The 20,953-nt window shown below is 42.9% G+C and overlaps 1 protein-coding gene across 1 annotated transcript; it reads right to left on the minus strand.

Moving 5' to 3' along the window:
• Positions 1-11,250: 11,250 nt before the first annotated feature.
• LOC136884934 (larval cuticle protein A2B) lies at positions 11,251-18,527 on the minus strand. The gene is made up of 2 exons (XM_067157256.2): positions 18,478-18,527; positions 11,251-11,769 (listed from the first exon to the last, which is right to left on the minus strand). The coding sequence occupies exons 1-2, from the start codon at positions 18,493-18,495 to the stop codon at positions 11,305-11,307; spliced, it is 483 nt and encodes a 160-aa protein (XP_067013357.2). The 5' UTR covers positions 18,496-18,527; the 3' UTR covers positions 11,251-11,304.
• Positions 18,528-20,953: the final 2,426 nt, after the last annotated feature.

The following is a 20,953-nucleotide window of genomic DNA, read 5'->3' on the forward strand; positions in this document are numbered from 1 at the left end:
GGTTCTACCTATCAGAACCCCTACAGTTTATGTTACTCTCACTACAATACGGAAGAACGGGTAGACGACATCTCTTAGTAACCAAATTAGTTTGTATTCTAACCTATTACTGCATAAAACAGCGGGCCCTAGCTCATCACATTACGAGGTTTTAAATAAAGATAGACTGTGATATACGCTATATTTATTTGCCGGAAATGGATTAACCTATGCATTAGTCAGTATTGTCATGGCGGCAGATTACCTGAGCTGGGAATGCAGAGGCGCCATTTTTTGTGAAGATGGGTACGGAACCACAGTGCTGCCATCAGGCGGAGGAACAATTCAATAAAGGTAATTTTGGTCTTCGCTGATTCATAATCTCTCTGACCGTCCGGTTTTTATATTAGTATGAAGCGGAGTTCAAAATCAGAGGCTTCTTCTTCTCTACCGCTTTTCCAACAGCTATTAATTCGCGAGGTAGAACATGCCGATAACGTCTTGTTTCACGGCCGGATGCCCTTCCTGACGCCAACCCTATGTGGACGAATATATTCACTATTACGTGTTTCTGTGGTGGTTGGTAGTATTGTGTGCTGTCTGAATATGAGGAGGAGAGTGTTGGGACAAACACAAATAAAAATCCCCGAGCCGAAAGAATTAATCAGACACAATTAAAATCCCCGACCCGGTTTGGAATCGAGCCCGGGCCCTCTTAATCAAAGATCTCAATGCTAAAAATTCAGCCAAAGAGTCAATCAATCACTGCTGATCTGCATTTAGGGCATTCGCCCAGGTGGCAGGTTCCCTATCTGTTGTTTTCCTAGCCTTTTCTTAAATTATTGCAAAGAAATTGGAAATTTATTGATTAACTCCCTTGGTAAGTTATTCCAATCCCTAACTCCCCATCCTATAAACGAATATTTGCCGCAATTTGTCCTCTTGAATTCCAACTTTATCTTCATAATTTGATCTTTCCTACTTTTAAAGACACCAATCAAACTTATTCATCTACTAATGTCATTTGATGCCACCTCACCACTGACAGCTCGGGACATACCGCTTATTCGAGCAGCTCGTTTCCTTTCTCCCAAGTCTTCATCGCCCAAGGTTTGCAACATTAAAGCTACTCTTTTGTCGGAAATCACCCAGAACAAATCGAGCTGCTTTTCTTTGGATTTTTCCAGTTCTCGAGTCAAGTAATGTTGGTGAGGGTCCTATACACTGGAAACGTACTCTAGTTGGTGTCTTACTAGAGACTTATATGCCCTCTCCTTTACATCCTTACTACAACCCCTATATACCTTCATAACCATGTGCAGAGATCTGTACCCTTTATTTATGTCGGATTTCAACCAATCAGATATGATTTCTAATTAAAATTGCGGAAGTTAATTACAGCGCCGTTCGTAAAGTGTCGTTTTTCGTACTCTTCTGATTGCGAAAAGATGGGAATTGTGTCAGAGAATGTAATAAATTACCTATTTTTTTTCGAAGAAATGAAACAAAACCGCACTTTGAAGAGAAACTTTATTTTTTAAAACTGCCATTTAATCCTAAATTCCACAGTTTCTCCTCTCCCATGTTGTGAGAGCTGCTGGCACGCGCAGATCTTGTTACAATGCATGCCACACAGTGAGCCATCTCTCTTTACTCCACTTTACATTGCTAATTTGGCCGTACAATGTTCTCATTTCGTCTTGATACAGAACGGAGAGTTCAATCATTAAGAAAGACATCCTAGATTCACCCATTGCAGAGCCCATCTGGCGGTCAGGATGGTTAAGATGTCAAAACTCTATGGTTGGTCACTGTGATTAGCCTGTTCGAGTCCTTTAGGTGGAAAAATTTTGACCATCAGAATGTTGGTCGACAGGATAGAAGAGGTGGTGGTACAGTAGAGTATCGCAAACTCGACCTAATGTGGACTGAGAAGATGTCGAGTTTTACGGATAAAGGGTTGATTATTCACAACTCATACTATTTTACTGAATGTTCTAGCACAATATAGGGCACAGAAAAGTACAATATTCCTACATACAAACACACATACATACATCATTATCAAAGCTCGGATTTTCATGCCGTAACAGGTTAGATTGAAAACTAAATTTGGTTAATAGGAAGTGTCGGCCACCCGCTCTTCCACAATGTAGCAAGAGTATCATAAATTACAGGAGTTCTGATGGGCCGTACCCCTAATCTTTATGCAAACCCCATAGCATAATCGTTGAGAATGTAGACTATACTTGCTGCTCGCTTCAGAAACATTGCATTCTAACTTATTAATACATAAAAATCCGGGTTCTATAATCATTATAAACCGTTATATCTTTCAGCGTTCAGTCTACAAGCATCTGTGAATTTACTAAACGTCACCACAGTCCTCTATTTGCAACTAGTGCTGAGGCTCCATTTCATTCTATACCTCTTATCTTTAAATCGTTAGAAATTGAGTCTAACCATCGTCATCTTGGTCTCCCTCTACTTCTGTTACTTTTCATAACAGAGTCCATTACTCTCCTAGGCAACCTATACACCTCATTCGTCTCACATAACCCCACCCCCCGAAGCCATTTTATGCGCACAGCTTCAGCCATCGAGTTCATTCATAACTTAGCCTTTATCTCCTTATTCCGAGTATCCTCTTGCAATTGTCCCACCTGTTTGTACCAGCAATCATCCTCGCTACTTTCATGTCTGTTATTTCTAACTTATGAATAAGATATCCTTGAGCCCACTCGGCTTTCGCTCCCGTAAAACAAAGTTGGCCTGAAAACAGAACACTGTAAAGATAGTTTCGTCAGGGAGTTGACTTCCTCTTTACATAATACAGTACTATTGATAACAATTGCGAGCTCACTACATTAGCTTTACAGCACCTTGATTCAGTCACTTACTATATTATCATCCCACCGGACGAGTTGGCCGTGCAGTTAGGAGCGCGCAGCTGTGATCTTCTATCCGGGAGATAGTGGGCTCGAATCCCACTGTCGGCAGCCCTAAAATGGTTTCCCGTGGTTTCCCATTTTCACACCAGGCAACTGCTGGGGCTGTACCTTAATTAAGGCCACGGCCGCTTCCTTCCCACTCCTAGGCCTTCCATGTCCCATCGTCGCCATAACAACTATCTGTGTTGGTGCGACGTAAAGCAAATAGCAAAAAAAAAATTATCATCCTGGGAGGACACGCATCTTAAAACCTAAAATTGTTAAAAATTAAAGAATCAACTTGCAATTATAACTGAAGAAATAATTCGTTTCTCGTAGGAAAAAAATGTCATGGTGCTTGACTGCATCTCTCACTCATTTAGTCTTCGTGGAACTTCGTCACATAGACGACGGACCCTCAAAATGTCCATAGCAGATGCACCTTCAGCGGCCTTTAGTCATTCTCTTTTCTGTAGTCTTCTGATTCCTTTTTTTGCAATCCCTTAAAAGATTACGGGAACTCCTTCCACTAAATACGAGGAAGTAACTTCTTCAGCGCTTAATTCTACCCATCATTGATTACGGTGACGTAATATACAACAACCTAAACATCACACTTAACGCTAAACTTCAGCCGTCGTGGTTATATTTTGCGGAGAGAAGAAACCTTCACTCGGTCTCGCTTGTCCACAAACTCCTCCGTACAGACACACCAAGTTATCTGAGAACGGATCTTAAATACTTGTCATCCCCAAACAGTATACCTACAAGGTCAGAAACATCTTCCCTCTAAGCTTCGCAATTTACCGCACGAAAGGTTACGGTAGTTCATTCATTCCTGCAACCGTACGCTCGTGGAATTCCCTTCCGGCTGTAATATTAGAGACGTTCACAGTAGAAATGTATTTAAAAAGATATGGTGTAAATGGTACATAGGCTTAAGAAATTAGTATGTACTGATTTTTTAATAGTAACTCTCAGAAATTTACCATTCGATTATAACTATTATTTAAGTTTAATTTCTAAATTAATTATAAGTAATTAGGAACCTTAGTACGCAGTAGTTTGCACAACGTAGCATATACAAGATGTTTGGCTTCGTATCCTGAGCCGCGCCATATAAAATAAATAAATAAATAAATAAATAAATAAATAAATAAATAAATAAATAAATAAATAAATAAATAAATAAATAAATCAAGAACGCGATGGACCTGGTATATCTTTTAAATATTACCGTATAGCACGATACACAGCATCGGTAAAGTTTTAAATTATTTAGGAGAAGCGCTCGGAAAAATGTCGGTTCTTACGAAAAAGTATCAAATTTTCCTTCGGAAAAATCAAATGATCATAAATACGTCTTTCTCAAACTGAAAACACTTAATTTATTTGCGTCTAACAAATCGTGTCCGAGGAAATCTGTTTGGAATTTGGAGTCGACAAGTGTAGGATTTAGAGCATGGAAAGAGGGACATTGTCTCGGGGCCTATCAAACTACCACGAATGAAATGATCAGTTCTCTAGGGTGTGATGAGATGAGGCCTCTTGATAAAAGAGCCTTTTATATGTAACTCGGCCATCTATAAATACTTAACAACACAGCTTACTACATCACATCGACCATCTGTACTCTAACGCCCCCCCCCCCCTTTGAGAACATATCTCTCAGTCATGGCCATCTATAAATACTTCATATCACAGCCTACAAGATCACATTTACCATCTGTACTCTAACGGCCCTCTTTAATAATGTGTCTCTCAGCCATGGCCATACACCAATATTTCACAACACAGCCTGCACGGTTGCTAGGCAACTTCGCGTCACACATTTCGTATGCATAACTTCAGATGACCTGCAGCCATAAGACGTAATTATGTCAACAGACGCCTCGTATACCTCGTGCAAGTTATGAACTACGAAATAAAATATTTCTTGACGCACTCTTTAATGCATTGACCCCCTATTCAGCCACAAGAGAATTTTTTCAGGGAGAGATAGTATGTGCTATTCTTTCCTTCACAGGCAATGATTCCTTCATTTCACTCAAATTTCCTTACAGCGCCAAATCTAATTTTTTGCGTTGAAGTAACTCTGTGAAGATGGCAGTACGGTATGCCGAGTACTGATCCCCAGTGATGGCGGAACTGTTTCTACTGTGTCCATAGATGGAGAGCACAGAGTAACAAAAGACGATCCCGAAAGAGAAAAGTAGGGTGATTAATCGGATCTTTTCTGGCACACGATCAACGTCGTGGCCGTCGTCTTATTCTTTTAAGGTAAAGAAAGATCGCACACATGTTCAAGATTCATCAGGTAACTCTGTTGTTTTGTTCGTAGAAAAAATAGCTTTCACCTGTTAACGACAAGATGCTGTCTCTGCATTATAAGAAGTTATTGAGTTGAAGCAAGTGGCTATAATCGTTAAGGTGTCAAGTCAATATGCCATCGGGAGTACCCGATTCGAGTACCGTTCGTGGAAAAAATGTTCATTATTAAAATGTTGGCCGGCAGGGCAGGAGAAGTGGCGGTATAGAATTTTTAATCACGAGACTGCGAGTCAAAAGCATGCATTCAATTCTAAAACTCTTCGCAGTATTCATATGATGGTGATTTCTCCATCGGATGGGGACGTTAAGCCTTGCACAAACCCCTGGCTGCTATTCGACAAGAATATACTATGTGCCAGCACCGGGTTATACCCTGCCCCTTCCTAAGTAAATAAATAAATAAATAAATAAACAAACAAATAAAGCCAGCCAGCCAGCCAGCCAGCCAGCCAGCCAGCCAGCCAGCCAGCCAGCCAGCCAGCCAGCCAGCCAGCCAGCCAGCCAGCCAGCCAGCCAGCCAGCCAGCCAGCCAGCCAGCCAGCCAGCCAGCCAGCCAGCCAGCCAGCCAGCCAGCCAGCCAGCCAGCCAGCCAGCCAGCCAGCCAGCCAGCCAGCCAGCCAGCCAGCCAGCCAGCCAGCCAGCCAGCCAGCCAGCCAGCCAGCCAGCCAGCCAGCCAGCCAGCCAGCCAGCCAGCCAGCCAGCCAGCCAGCCAGCCAGCCAGCCAGCCAGCCAGCCAGCCAGCCAGCCAGCCAGCCAGCCAGCCAGCCAGCCAGCCAGCCAGCCAGCCAGCCAGCCAGCCAGCCAGCCAGCCAGCCAGCCAGCCAGCCAGCCAGCCAGCCAGCCAGCCAGCCAGCCAGCCAGCCAGCCAGCCAGCCAGCCAGCCAGCCAGCCAGCCAGCCAGCCAGCCAGCCAGCCAGCCAGCCAGCCAGCCAGCCAGCCAGCCAGCCAGCCAGCCAGCCAGCCAGCCAGCCAGCCAGCCAGCCAGCCAGCCAGCCAGCCAGCCAGCCAGCCAGCCAGCCAGCCAGCCAGCCAGCCAGCCAGCCAGCCAGCCAGCCAGCCAGCCAGCCAGCCAGCCAGCCAGCCAGCCAGCCAGCCAGCCAGCCAGCCAGCCAGCCAGCCAGCCAGCCAGCCAGCCAGCCAGCCAGCCAGCCAGCCAGCCAGCCAGCCAGCCAGCCAGCCAGCCAGCCAGCCAGCCAGCCAGCCAGCCAGCCAGCCAGCCAGCCAGCCAGCCAGCCAGCCAGCCAGCCAGCCAGCCAGCCAGCCAGCCAGCCAGCCAGCCAGCCAGCCAGCCAGCCAGCCAGCCAGCCAGCCAGCCAGCCAGCCAGCCAGCCAGCCAGCCAGCCAGCCAGCCAGCCAGCCAGCCAGCCAGCCAGCCAGCCAGCCAGCCAGCCAGCCAGCCAGCCAGCCAGCCAGCCAGCCAGCCAGCCAGCCAGCCAGCCAGCCAGCCAGCCAGCCAGCCAGCCAGCCAGCCAGCCAGCCAGCCAGCCAGCCAGCCAGCCAGCCAGCCAGCCAGCCAGCCAGCCAGCCAGCCAGCCAGCCAGCCAGCCAGCCAGCCAGCCAGCCAGCCAGCCAGCCAGCCAGCCAGCCAGCCAGCCAGCCAGCCAGCCAGCCAGCCAGCCAGCCAGCCAGCCAGCCAGCCAGCCAGCCAGCCAGCCAGCCAGCCAGCCAGCCAGCCAGCCAGCCAGCCAGCCAGCCAGCCAGCCAGCCAGCCAGCCAGCCAGCCAGCCAGCCAGCCAGCCAGCCAGCCAGCCAGCCAGCCAGCCAGCCAGCCAGCCAGCCAGCCAGCCAGCCAGCCAGCCAGCCAGCCAGCCAGCCAGCCAGCCAGCCAGCCAGCCAGCCAGCCAGCCAGCCAGCCAGCCAGCCAGCCAGCCAGCCAGCCAGCCAGCCAGCCAGCCAGCCAGCCAGCCAGCCAGCCAGCCAGCCAGCCAGCCAGCCAGCCAGCCAGCCAGCCAGCCAGCCAGCCAGCCAGCCAGCCAGCCAGCCAGCCAGCCAGCCAGCCAGCCAGCCAGCCAGCCAGCCAGCCAGCCAGCCAGCCAGTGTAGAACGTGATGGACCTAGTACATCTTTTAAATATTATCGTATATTTCATCTCAATAACTCCTCAATTCATACCCGATCCCGTAGAGAAACGGTACAAGAGTTGGAGACACACAATTTCAATTCCGTGCTAATTAAATGTCATTTCCGAGATGGTTTGCGTTTTGAGTCAACAATAGGGTTTTTATTATCAGACATTGTAACTCTGTCCGTCTCTGTGGTGTAGTAGTTCGTGTGATAAGCTGCCACCCTCGGAGGCCCGAGTTCGATTCCCGGCTCTGCCATGAAATTTGAAAAGTGATACGAGGGCTGGAACGGGGTCCACTCAGCCTTGGGAGGTCAGCTGAGTTGAGGGGGATTTGATTCCCACCTCAGCTATCCTCGAAGTGGTTTTCCGTGGTTTCCCACTTCTCCTCCAGGCAAAATTCCGGGATGGTACCTAACTTAAAGCCACGGCCGCTTCCTTCCCTCTTCCTTGTCTATCCATTCCCATCTCCTCACAAGGCCTCTGTTCAGCATAGCGGGTGAGGCCGCCTGGGAGAGGTTCTGGTTCTCCTCCCTGTCCAAAAGTCTCACGCTCCAGGACAGTGCCCTTGAGGCGATAGAGGTGGGATCCCTCGCTGAGTCCGAGGAGAAAACCAACCCTGGGGGGTAAACGGATTAAGAAAGAAGAAAAAAGAAACATTGTAACTGTAGGACAATCACATGTTACTTCTGTCAGACACAAAACTAGCCCGCTGACTGAATGACAACATACGCGGAGGGTACGCCGCCGTGTTTCGTACAGTTAATGACAATTATAGGGTTGGCAAATTAGCACTTAGTTGCTCTCAAAATAAAATTTAGAAATTTAATTATACTTTTTTACTTCAGATGTAAGAAATACAGTGATCAGTCGGGGATAAAATTGTCTCATAGAGTAATAAAATTAGCATGGAGTGTTAGTAAGGTACCTTCTGATTGGACGAAATCAGTAATTTCATGTATCAGTAAACAAGGAAACAGGACGGATTGCAACAAATATCGAGGAATTTCATTGATCAGTGTTACTGGCAAAGTTTTCACTGACATTTTGGAAGGGAGGGTTCGATCAGTGGTTAAGGGTAATTTTGATGAAAAACAGTGTGGTTTCAGACCACAGAGGGGCTGTCAGGGTCAGATTTTGAGTATGCGCCCCAGGTAATTGAAAAATACTACGAGAGGAATAGACAGTTATGTTTACGTTTCGTAGATGTTGAGAAAGAATATGACAGGGTACCGAGGGAAAAGATGTTCTGCATACTAGGGGAATATTGGATTAAGGACTGATTATTAAAATCGTTTGAAGATATTTATGTTGATAATTGGGCTGCAGTAAGAATTGATGGTAGAATGAGTTCTTGGAACAAGGTACTTACAGAAGTTTGACAAAGCTCTAATCGTTCGCCTTTGTTGCTCATAGTCTACATGAAGTATTAAGTGGCAGGGGCCGGCCCCGTGGTGTAGGGGTAGCGTGCTTGCCTCTTACCCGAAGGCCCCAGGTTCGATTCCCGGCCAGGTCAGGAATTCTTACCTGGACCTGAGGGCTGGTTCTAGGTCCACTCAGCCTACGTGATAAGAACTGAGGAGCTATCTGACGGTGAGATAGCGGCCCCGGTCTAGAAAGCCAAGAATAACGGCCGAGAGGATTCGTCGTGCTGACCACACGACACCTCGTAATCTGCAGGCCTTCGGGCTGAGCAGCGGTCGCTTCGTAGGCCAAGGCCCTTCAAGGGCTGTAGTGCCATGGAGTTTGGTTTTGGTTTGGTTTGATTAAGTGGCAGGGAGGGATTCAGTCAGGTGGAAATGTAGTAAGCAGTTTGACCTACTCCGGCGACTGGGTTTTAGTGGCAAATTTTGCCAAAAGCCTGCAGTCTAATATCTTGGAACTTGAAAATAGGGGCAATGAGTATGATATGAAAATTAGCCTTTTCAAAACTAAAGTGTTGTCAGTAGGTAAGAAATTTAAAGAGAATTGAAGTCAGGTTGGGAATACGAAGCTGGAACAGGTAGATAATTTCAACTATTTAAGATATGTGTTCTCCAAGGTTGGTAGTATAGTAAGTGAGATTGAGTCAATGCTAATGCAGTGAGGACGCAGTTGCGATGAACAGTATTCTGTAAGAAAGAAGTCAGCTCCCGGACGGTCTGTTTTCAGATCATCTTTGATTTACGAGAGTGAAAGCTGGGTGGGCTCGTGATATCTTATTCATAAGTTAGAAGTAACAGACATGAAAGTAGAGAGAATGATTGCTGACACAAACAGCTGGGAACAATGGCAGGAGGGTGCTCGGAAAGGGCAATGAGGAGGTGAAGGCTGAGTTAGGAATGAATTCGACTGATGAATGGAGGAGGATAAGTTGCCTATGAGAATAATGGGCTCGGTCATCAAGGGTAAGAGAAGTAGAGGGGGACCAAGACACGATGGCTAGACTCAGTTTCTGGTTGTTTAAAGATAAGAGGTATAGAACCAAAAGCGGCCACAGAGGATTATGGCAGGTGAGAGACTTGCAGACTGAACACACTGAAAGGCGTAACAGTCTATAACGAAGATGTACAGTATGTAAGTTCGGTTTGTAAATTGTTCTGATAACGGACATTTCTTACGGAAGTATGAATTTACGTAACTCGGGGATTGTCTGCAAATTGCTAACCAAACTTGAATGAGGATGTTTAAGTACAGATCTGCTTCGTTGATCTCAGCCTATCATTACCGTAAAAACATTGAAATTGCAAATTATAATATATAATATGAAAGTGGCTAGATATTATTTTCTATAGCACGTGAACTTGGGCTTGCAGTATCGATATTTCGGTAATTTTTTCATACGAGTTTGCGAGTAGCCTTAGGTTAATGGTACAACTTAGACTTACGTAAATTTCGACTTGCGCAAAGAGTTTTAGAATGATCTATTTAGGCGTGTCCGAAAACTGTAAAAGTAGTTAATGGGAGATAAAACCAATAACATTATTATTATTATTATTATTATTATTATTATTATTATTATTAATTTATTAATTAATTAGTTATGCCCAACTAAGGAGAGAGTCTGAACTTATTAGCACCTGTTTTTTTCTTCTTCTCTTCCCATTTTCTCTTCATCCTCTGACTGTGTTCCTTTTTTACTTTGTTCTGTTCATCCTGTGTTTAGTCGCTTGGGATTTAGAGAAAATTTGTGTTTTTGAATTAAAGTTCTGGATTTTATTCTATCTTGAATGGTTTTTTCATTAATGCCAATTTTATTTAAGTCTTCACTGATTTTCATTGATAATGCTAAGATTAAAAATTTTCTTTGTGAACCTGTTATTATCCATTCTGTATAAGCGACCATAAAATTATAATCCCCATTTCCTGACGGTATATTGCAACTTGTTAGATTTTATGTTATTTCTTTCTCATCCAAATTTTATTTCCGCATTTTGATTCAAGGATTTTTCTGAAGATTTTCCTTTCTTGTTTTTCGATAATCTTTATTCGAGACTTGCCATCAATTATAACAATTTCAGATGCAGAAAGTGCATCTGTTTTAACTACAGTGTTATAATGTTGTAATTTTGCCTTTTTTGACATAGTTCTTTTGCTGTATCTTTTTCATGTAATTTTTGTGCTCTTTGAAGTTCTTTCTTTTTTCCTTCTTTCTTTTTCTTCTTATGATGATCTATTTACGCAAGTCGAGGACTGTGTAATGTGTATATCGTGGTTGCGCCTGCGAAAACCGCTATCTGATAACCCGCAGCACACATATCGTAAGAGCGATAATTCTTGGAAATTACTCACACAATATGGTACCTTAGATGACAAAATCTTACCGGGAAAAGTTGTAAGCTAAAATAATTTACATAGCAGTTTTTGCAGGCGTAACGGTGATATGAAAAACTGACAGTAGGTATTGAAGTGCATTTTATTTAAATAATATAAATTAGAAACATATTGCTATGTACAAAAGTGGTTTTTCTTAATACTAAGGTGCGATGTCGGAGGTCGGGTTGGTGAAGATCAACGTCATTGTCAGTAGTGATGGTAGCCGTGGTGGGGTGTTGTGATTGCTTGTGTGTATAGTCCCGGGTTATACACCGGCCTGGGGGCGGCGTAGGCAGCATAATGTTGAATAGGAGCCACTTTGTGGACAGGCACGATGGCTTTCACAACGGCTGGCTGACGATCCACTACGGCGTTGAAGCCATTGACGGGATCTGCGGTGTATTTAACAGTCCTGGTGGTGCCGTCAGGTTCTACCAGACTGTAGCTACCCTTGACGACTTCTCCGTCGCGAGTTTCGTGCTGCGTCTTGGAGTCACCGGTGAGGGAGTCCTGTACACTGTAGCCGAAACTGTACTGTGGGTAGGCGTCGGGGTAGACAGGCACCGTCTTTACCACGGGGACAGCGGCGAAGTGGGTGTAGTGTGGGGCATTGTAGCTGATAGGCGTGTATCCTGCTCTGGAGACAGCGATCAGCGAGCTCAACACCAGTGCCTGAGCGAGCAACAAGAACATTTTATGTCATCCTTATGTTACTACTACAATCATTAAAAAATGTACATGAAAATATACTAATAGAGTAAACAGGGTGGTCTCCAATATATATGAAATAATTACGGAGGTGGATAGTTCACCCCAAAACAAGAAAAAAAGTCCCTATGAACATGTGTCACACGGTCGATCGTTTATGAGCTAAGCCTGTTTGAGTTATTAGTTATAATGGTGGGAGGGAAGTTCGTATTTAGGATTAAGTTTGGCCGGTAAGAACATTGCAGTACTTTGCCAGTGTGTGGAGCAAGTTTGCCATCGAATACGTGCAATGCTTGGAGTGCTCGAAAGTGTCCGACAATCAATGAGGGGGCGTGCCCGGGCGAGCATTCATGCACATGTATTACATTTTGAACACTTCTTGTTTCAGAATGTAGTATCCGCGCCGATACACCAACATGGTGACAGCTAAACGACATGGGATGTGCCAGATTTCAAAGCCTCTAACTCGTAAACGACCGACCGTAGGCCACATGTTCATAGGACCTTTTTGCGTTGGTTTGGGGTGTAGTATCCAAACCCTGATTACTTCCTACATATTTTGGAGCACTCTGTATAGCGTGGCATACAGCTGTATCGCTTTCGGTATGTTAATCTACATGGTTATAAATTCAATAGTCGTCTTGGTTTTCATCTACTTCTCTTACCCTCTATAACAGAATCCATTATTCTCCCACTCAACCTTTCCTCTTCCATTCGCCTCACATGACCCTACCTCTGAAGACCGTTTATGCGTACAGCTTCATCAAACAAATTAATTCCTAACTCTTAGTTTTTTATCTCTTCAGTCCGAGTGCTCTTTTGTCATTGTTCACAACTGTTTGTACCAGCGATCATTCTCGTTTTCATGCCTGTTACTTCTAACTTAAGAACACCATATCTTGAGCCCATCCAGCTTTCACTGCCGTACAGCAAAGTTGGTTTGAAAACACACCGATATAAAGATACTTTCGTCCGGTAGCATGCTTCCTTCTTACAGAATACTGTTGATCGCAACTTACTATATTACTATACTACCATCCCGGAAGAACACACATCCTAAATACTTGAAATTATCTACCTGTTCCAGGTTATCTTTCTAACCTGGCACTCAGTTCTCTTAATTTTCTTCCCTACTGATATCACTTCTTTTTTTTTTACTACTTGCTTTACGTCGCACCGACACAGATGGGCTTTACGGCGACGATGGGATAGGGAAGGCCTAGGAGTGGGAAGGAAGCGGCCGTGGCCTTAATTAAGGTACAGCCCCAGCATGTGCCTGGTGTGAAAATGGGAAACCACGCAAACCATCTTCAAGACTGCCGACAGTGGGATTCGAACCCACTATCTCCCGAATCCAAGCTCACAGCTGCGCGACTCTAACCGCACGGCCAACTCGCCCGGTACTGACATCAATTTAGTCCTGGAAAGGCTAATTTTCATATCATACTCACTACCTATTTTCAAGTTCCATAATAATAATAATAATAATGACGGCAAGTACTGTTCCAAAAGAGTTGAAGTAAGCGATAATGACATGACGGAAAATAACGGTATAATAGGCAGCCCATTAGTAGGTAATTAAGTACCCTTGCATCGTTTAAAAGATAATTGTAATACGAGGATGATAATAATAATAATAATAATAATAATAATAATAATAATAATAATAATAATAATAATGGGAGCACTAAAATTAAACATCTAAAGGTAAAATACAGCCTGTTATTGACCTAACCAGGACGGGAGAATGGCGTGGCGGAAGGTCAGTGGAGTGGCTACCCAGTTGGACTCACGCCAATGACAGAGCAGAGGTTTTTCAACACATCGCATTCTACGCTAGAGTGGAGAGACAATAGATGCGATTAAGACAAACTCCCGATTTCAAGCTACTAAGTATTTAAACAGAAATAAACATACATGTTTGTACGTTTCTAAATATTTGAGTGTGATTTGATAGAATTATTATTATGTTCTTTCAAGGGCAAAACATGTCACTCTGATTTTATTAAGTTGTTTCTTTTTCAACTATAATTCTGTTACCATTAGAGCCCGGATTTTTATGCATTAATAGGTTAGAATGCAAAGTTTCTGAAGGAAGCAGCAGGTATAGTCTATCTTCACAACGATTGTGCTATGGGGTTTGCATAAACATTGGGGGTTCGGCCAATCAGAACTCCCATAATATATGTTACTCTTGTTACATTATGGAAGATCGGGTGGCCGACACTTCCTATTAACCAAATTTAGTTTGCAAAATAACCTGTTGCGGCATGAAAATACGGGCTTTGGTTACCATATATTTTAATGCACGTAGTTTATGAATTTATTACTAAAACTTAGTTTCTGCAGACTGAAGAACATGACAGCTATAAATTAACTGTGTTGAGACTGAAAAAGAGAAGGCTTTAGATTTAACAAAATATATGTAAACTGAGCAATTAGTTCAAAATGTACATTGGGCAACGTAGATCAGTAAATTTGAGTGTGTGTTGAGTAGAAGTGTTCTCTTCAAACTATTTTCAACGCTAGCTTTTACCATCACCAACCTCATTACTTAAAGTTTCTCAGGGGCCGATGACCTAGCTGTTATCCCCCTTTAAACAATAAGCATAATCATTATCATCATTAGAGCCCGGATTTGTATGCATTAATAGGTTAGAATGCAAAGTTTCTGAAGCGAGCAACAAGTATAGTCTACCTTCACAACGATTATGCTATGGAGTATGCATAAACATTAGGTGTACGCCCATCAGAACTCCTATAATGTGTTACTCTTGCTGCATTATGGAAGAGCGGGTGGCCGACACTTCCTATTAACCAAATTTAGTTTGCAATCTAACCTGTTACGGCATAGAAATCCGGGCTTTGGCGATCATCAACATCCAGTTTCTCTCTGTACAAAAAGAGTATCAAGCTTATACCTATATAAAAATGAGAAGTGTCAACATATATTTAAGCAAAACTAGCAAGAATTTCGAAACCGATAAGGGAATGCAATTTGTAAGTATGAAATGGTAGCAGTACAAAATCAAAAATATCACCTTGTACGAATTCGTAAAGCTGACTTCATAAAAGAAACCAACATATAAATGATTCATAAGGATGGATTTTTTCCATAGATTTGGATATGATATACACATTTAAATTAAAAGCAATTAAAAGCGGACTTTTCAAGCACACACATCATTCTAAAGTACGACACGAATGCTCTCGGTTAAAATGGGAAAGACAATATTTTGTTCATATTTAATTTGCTTAATTTACTAACTTATCTATAGATTTCTTTTTGTGGGATCGCACATGGCTCAGGCAGCACAACGCCGGCCTCTCATCGGTGGGTTCTGTTGTTCAAATTCTGGTCCCTCCATTTGATATTTATGCTGGACAAAGCGGAGGCGAGACAGGTTTTTCAACCGGTACTCCGGTTTTTCCTATCACCAGCAACACTCTTCAATATCATTTCATTCCATCTGTCAGTCATTAACAATTGTCCCAGTGGAGTGCGACACACTTTGGCAGCTGGCATAATTCCTATCCTCCCCGCTAGATGGGGCTTCATTCATTCCATTCCAGATCCGGAATGACTGGAAACAGCGTGTTGATTTTTAATTATTATTTATTTTTATGAAATATAAATATCTCAGTTTTTGATAAGTACACATATCTGTGGATTTTTGCTCAAATTATAATTCCCCGTCAGAGTAATTACAGGCAGTTTTTGAACATCCTTGTAGCAGATTTGTCCGAAAATTGGAATCTCTCCTGTATCGCTGTCCACACCCATTTCACTACCTTCAGTGCTTCTTTAGTTCTAAGCAATTTTTACATGTTCAGTAGTGTTACATAAAGCGCAAAATTCATAGCGAGTCCAAGAAATATAACGAGTCTTAGGTCGGTACCTATCTTGTAAATGAGCACGGTAACAAGGTGATGTGCGTTATTTGTCATTGGCGTAATTAAAGGATTATAATATTTATTAAGGGACATTACCAGACAAAATATTCCCGCGATTTTGAAAACTGTAATAGACATGACCGTGTTATTGCTCTAATCTGACTGCGTCGGATCGAGAAGAGGTACTACACTCGTAACGTAAAAGCATTCATTGAGGATTTATCCATGGACAGTTTCATTCATTGTAGCGTCTTACGTCATCCTTTTTACCATCAAGTTATCTACTTGTAATTCCTGATAAAATAATAATAATATGTAATTACTAGAGCCCGGAATTTTATGCATTAATAGGTTAGAATGCAAACTTACTGAAGCGAGAAGCAAGTATAGTCTACCTTCACAACGATTATGCTATGGGGTTTACATAAACATTAGGGGTACGGCCCATCAGAACCCCTATAATTTATGTTACTCTTTCTACATTATGGAAGAGCGAGTGACCGACATTTCCTACTAACCAAATTAGTTTGCAATCTAACCTATTACTGCTTGAAAATCCGGGCTTTAGTCATTACAAATGTTTTAAGATTCTACTTCAGATCAACCCAGAATGAGCATTTCTATGGCGCTTCATTGCGACTATAGGGGAAAGTTACGACTGTAGTTATTCCTTAGGTCACAGTCGGTTCTTTCTCAACCTTAACTCGAATTCATCACGAATATAGACATATTTTTAGACAAACCTATTACATACACTAAGTATAAGGATATATTGACCATGATGCCGCAATATCCTTTAAAAGGTCACTTAGAACATTTAATATTCATTTTCTTGTGATGGATCAGCATGGTTTTATGCGTTTTTTAATGATTACATTTCATCAATAGCGAAGGAATTTATATGCCTTCATGTCGAAAACATCTGCGGTCCGTTAAAGTGAATAATTATAATTCATCCAGATTCGATCTTGTTGCAGTACTATAAGGTTCCCAATGTTTCGAATATATTGCAATACTCATCATCAAGCCGAGATAAATATTACTGCTCACTACCGACAGTAGTATTTGGCTGTTTGGGGAAGCTGAGTCGTAACGTAAATGATTCCATCAAATGGAGTCTAATACTGTCACGATTGTATGGAATAGCACTGCCACTGTATACAGCGTGTAACAAGAAAGTACGACCAAACTGTTATGCGCACATTCCTCACACGTAGAAGAATAAGATATGTCGTATGGACATGGGCCCCAAGAGTCTGTAGATCCTTACAAGTACAATTATAATTGTTAACGTGCTTTGGAAGGCTGGGTGTGTGTATATTAGTAGGCAGTGGAAACTGACTAAATATGATGGAGAGTCCTGGAAGCTCATTGTAAAAGCAAGAGAACACTGAAGGCAGAATAGAAACGAAAATAAGCACTAGAATGTTGAATAAAATACTAGCAAGCCCTGGAAGGCTGAGGGTCGATGTCAGTTTGTTTGTTTGTCTGTCTATCCCCTTAGTCCCGTTTCTTTCGGAGACGCCGAAGTGCCGGGATTTTGTCCCACAGGAGTTCTTTTACGTGCCAGTAATTCCACCGACACGAGGCTGACGTATTTGAGCACATTGAAATACCACAGGAATGAGCTACGTTCGAATCTGCCAAGCTGAGGTCAGAAGGCCAGCGCCTCAACCGTCTGAGCCACTCAACCCTGTGGACATCGGTAGGCATTGGAAATAGTAATGAATCTTGGAACCTCAATAAAAATATTAGTGGGCAGTGGAAGGCAGAATGTAAACAAAATTGACCACTGGAATGTTGAGTTAAATGCTAATGAGCAGTGGAAGGCCGAATAAAAATATTAACGAGTCCTGGAAGACTCGATATAAATACTAGTGAGCACTGGAATTTAAAGTAAAATGCTAGTGAACACTGACTGTTGTGTAAAACAGGAGTAAGCATTTCGAGTAAAAATTTTCCTGAGTCCTGGAATGTTCAATAAATACTTGTGAGTAGTAGAATATTGAGTGAGGTAGTAGTAATTAGTGCAAAGGGGAGTAATCATTTGAAGGTTGAGTAAAAATACTAGCGGAGTTCTGGACGGTTCAGTACAAATGATAGTGAGCATTGGAAAAGAGAATATAATCACGTCTAAGTAATGGAAAGCAGAGCACAAATAGGAGTGAACATTGGAAGGCTATGTATAGATACTAGAGACTACTGGAAGGCAGATGATTAACACAAGTAAGCACTGGAAGCGAGAATATAAACACACGCATAAGCACTGGAAGCCTAAGGATAAACACTGGTGATATTGGAAGGTAGATTATAAACACGTATAAGCATCGGAAGGGAGAATATAAACACTGATAAGCCCTGGAAGGGAGACTACAACTGCGAGTGGACACTGGACAGCTATGAATAAATATTAGTGAACAGTGGAAGGCAGATTATCAACACAAATCAGTCCTGGAAGGGAGAATGTAGACACGTGTAAACACTGGAAGACAGAGTACAAATACTAATGAACACTGGACAGCTAAAGATAAATACTAGTGACCACTAGAAGGCATATTATATACACGTATATGCACTGATGGCAGAGCACTGGAAGGTAAGATAGAAGGGAAACGTGCGAATCCTCCCACAATGGTTTCCAAAATGGCAAGCGTAAAATAGAAATAATTATTCTATGATAACTGCCAGCCTTTGGCGAGGAAAAAAATCCGAACAAGTAATGTAGATAACAGCACAAAAATGCCTTAGTTACTTTTTAGAAAATTACAGAGCACTTACTGTAAAGACGACTGCCATGGTTCTGTGAGTTCTCTGCGATGCTGCTCTGAGAGAAGTGAGATAATTGTGATGGTGCTGTCCCTCTACGCGGCTACCTTATATACATACCGACACAAAGTGTTGCATACATCTCCTTTCAGTTCTCAAAGTCTTAGCTCTGTCTCACTTCCGCCATACACCCCTCCTCCTCTCCTCCTTCACACAGTAACACACTATTCTCTCTTTGTCTAACAATTTCTCACAGCTAACCGTTATCTAGCCATCATAACATATTACAGAAGAAGTTACAGAATACTTGTCTCTTGCTTATTCCGTTCTTACGCATTCCACCTCTCTCTGTTTTTAACATGGATATGATTTTGGGCTAGGAATAGTGTATTCAACTGAGGCAACTAATGTTCGTCATCTTTATATACTAAGTCTTCGTCATCTTCTTTCTCCTCACGTTATTACCGGTGCTAGAACCCTGTCTTCTATATACAGCAGGCACAAATAACGCCGTTTTTTTAACGAGTTTCCACTGCTGCCTTTGACTGGTGCCGGGCTGATTAGCTCAGACGGTTAAAGCGCTGGCCTTCTGACCACAACTTGGTAGGTTCGATCCTGGCTCAGTCCGGTGATAATGCTGGGGCTGTACCTTAATTAAGGCCACGGCCGCTTCCTTCCAACTCCTAGGCCTTTCCTATCCCATCGTCGCCATAAGACCTATCTGTGTCGGTGCGACGTAAAGCCCCTAGCAAAAAAAGTCCGGTGGTATCTGAAGGAGCTCAAATACGTCAGCCTCGTGTCGGTAGATTTACTGGCAAGTAAATGAAGTCCTACCGGACTAAATTCCGGCACCTCTGCGTCTACGAAATCCGTAAAAGTAGTTTTTGCTAGTGGCTTTACGTCGCACCGACACAGATAGGTCTTATGGCGACGATGGGAGAAGAAAGACCTAGGAGTTGGAAGTAAACGGCCGTGGCCTTAATTGAGGTACAACCCCAGCATTTCCCTGGCGTGAAAATGTGAAACCACGGAAAACCATCTTCAGGGCTGCCGAAAGTGTGATTCGAACCCACTGTCTCCAGGATGCAAGTTCACAGCCGCGCGCCGTAAGAGTAGTTAGTGGGACGCTAAGATTTATTGTTGTTTATTATTATATAGTTCGCCTCTGTGGTATAGCTGTTAATGTGATTAGCTGCCGGCTCTGCCACGAACTTTGAAAAATGGTATGAGTACTGGAACGGGGTCCACCCAGCCTTGGGAGGTCAACTGAGTATAATAATAATAATAATAATAATAATAATAATAATAATAATAATAATAATAATAATAATAATAATAATAATAATAATAATAATAATAATAATAATGTTATTTGCTTTACGTCCCACTAACTACTTTTACGGTCTTCGGAGACGCCGAGGTGCCGGAATTTATTCCCGTAGGAGTTCTTTTACGTGCCAGTAAATCTACCGACACGAGGCTGTCGTATTTGAGCACCTTCAAATACCACCGGACTGAGCCAGGATCGAACCTGGCAAGTTGGGGTTAGAAGGCCAGCGCCTTAACCGTCTGAGCCACTCAGCCCGGCAACTGAGTAGAAAGGCGGTTCAAATCTCACCCTTAACCATCCCTGAAGTGGTTTCCCACTTCTCCTCCACGCAAATGCCGAGATGGTAGCTAAATGAAGGCCACGGTCGCTTCCTTCCCACTCCTATCCATTTCCTGTCCCATCTTCGCCATAAGACCTATCTATGTCGGTGCGACGTAAAGCAAGTAGCAAAAAAAATGTATCTCTTGCATGACGTAAGAGGCTACTAAGAGGGGAACCACAGAAAATGTGTCCTCGCACTCTCGTCTTCTAAGGCCATGATTCTATGCTTTCACGTGTAACAGAAACATTTACATACACATTTCTTGCTTTCCTTTCTAGTGTCCCTTTATCCTGGAAGTCTCAGGATGCGAAAAATGGTAATGCCAGCCTTTCAATGGCTATATAAATTGAGACGAGCCAAGATGCCGAAATTTTGTCCTGCAAGAACTCTTCAACACGCTGCAACCAAACGAACTGGACATACCAAATCAAAATCTATACTATTCGAATAATTTGTTTGAAATTTGTACAGTGAAACATTTGTTTTTTGAGAAGACGAAAAGTTCACAAATACCGGTAGTCTACTGTTTCACAAAATCTTCAAAATTTTTCATAGGTTTCCAAAAATCGCAGTTTTAAGGAAAATAATTCAATCCGAATTATTCTTGTAAGGTATTGGTCCTAATAATCCTTAAAATGGGTCGACATGAAGATAATATAAGAATTAACTAGTGTGATAATTTTTGGATATATTTTTAATGAAATTCAAAATTTTGAAATTTTTAGAATTGTTTCTTCTTATGGTACCTTGTTTCATTGTAGTCTTATTTATGAATATGTTTAGTTCCGACCATTATACGTTTAGTAAGCTGTAAACTGACACACAGTAAAAGGAAT

This window comes from Anabrus simplex, chromosome 13, assembly GCF_040414725.1.
Source record: "Anabrus simplex isolate iqAnaSimp1 chromosome 13, ASM4041472v1, whole genome shotgun sequence".
In the NCBI taxonomy this organism is placed as follows: domain Eukaryota; kingdom Metazoa; phylum Arthropoda; class Insecta; order Orthoptera; family Tettigoniidae; genus Anabrus; species Anabrus simplex.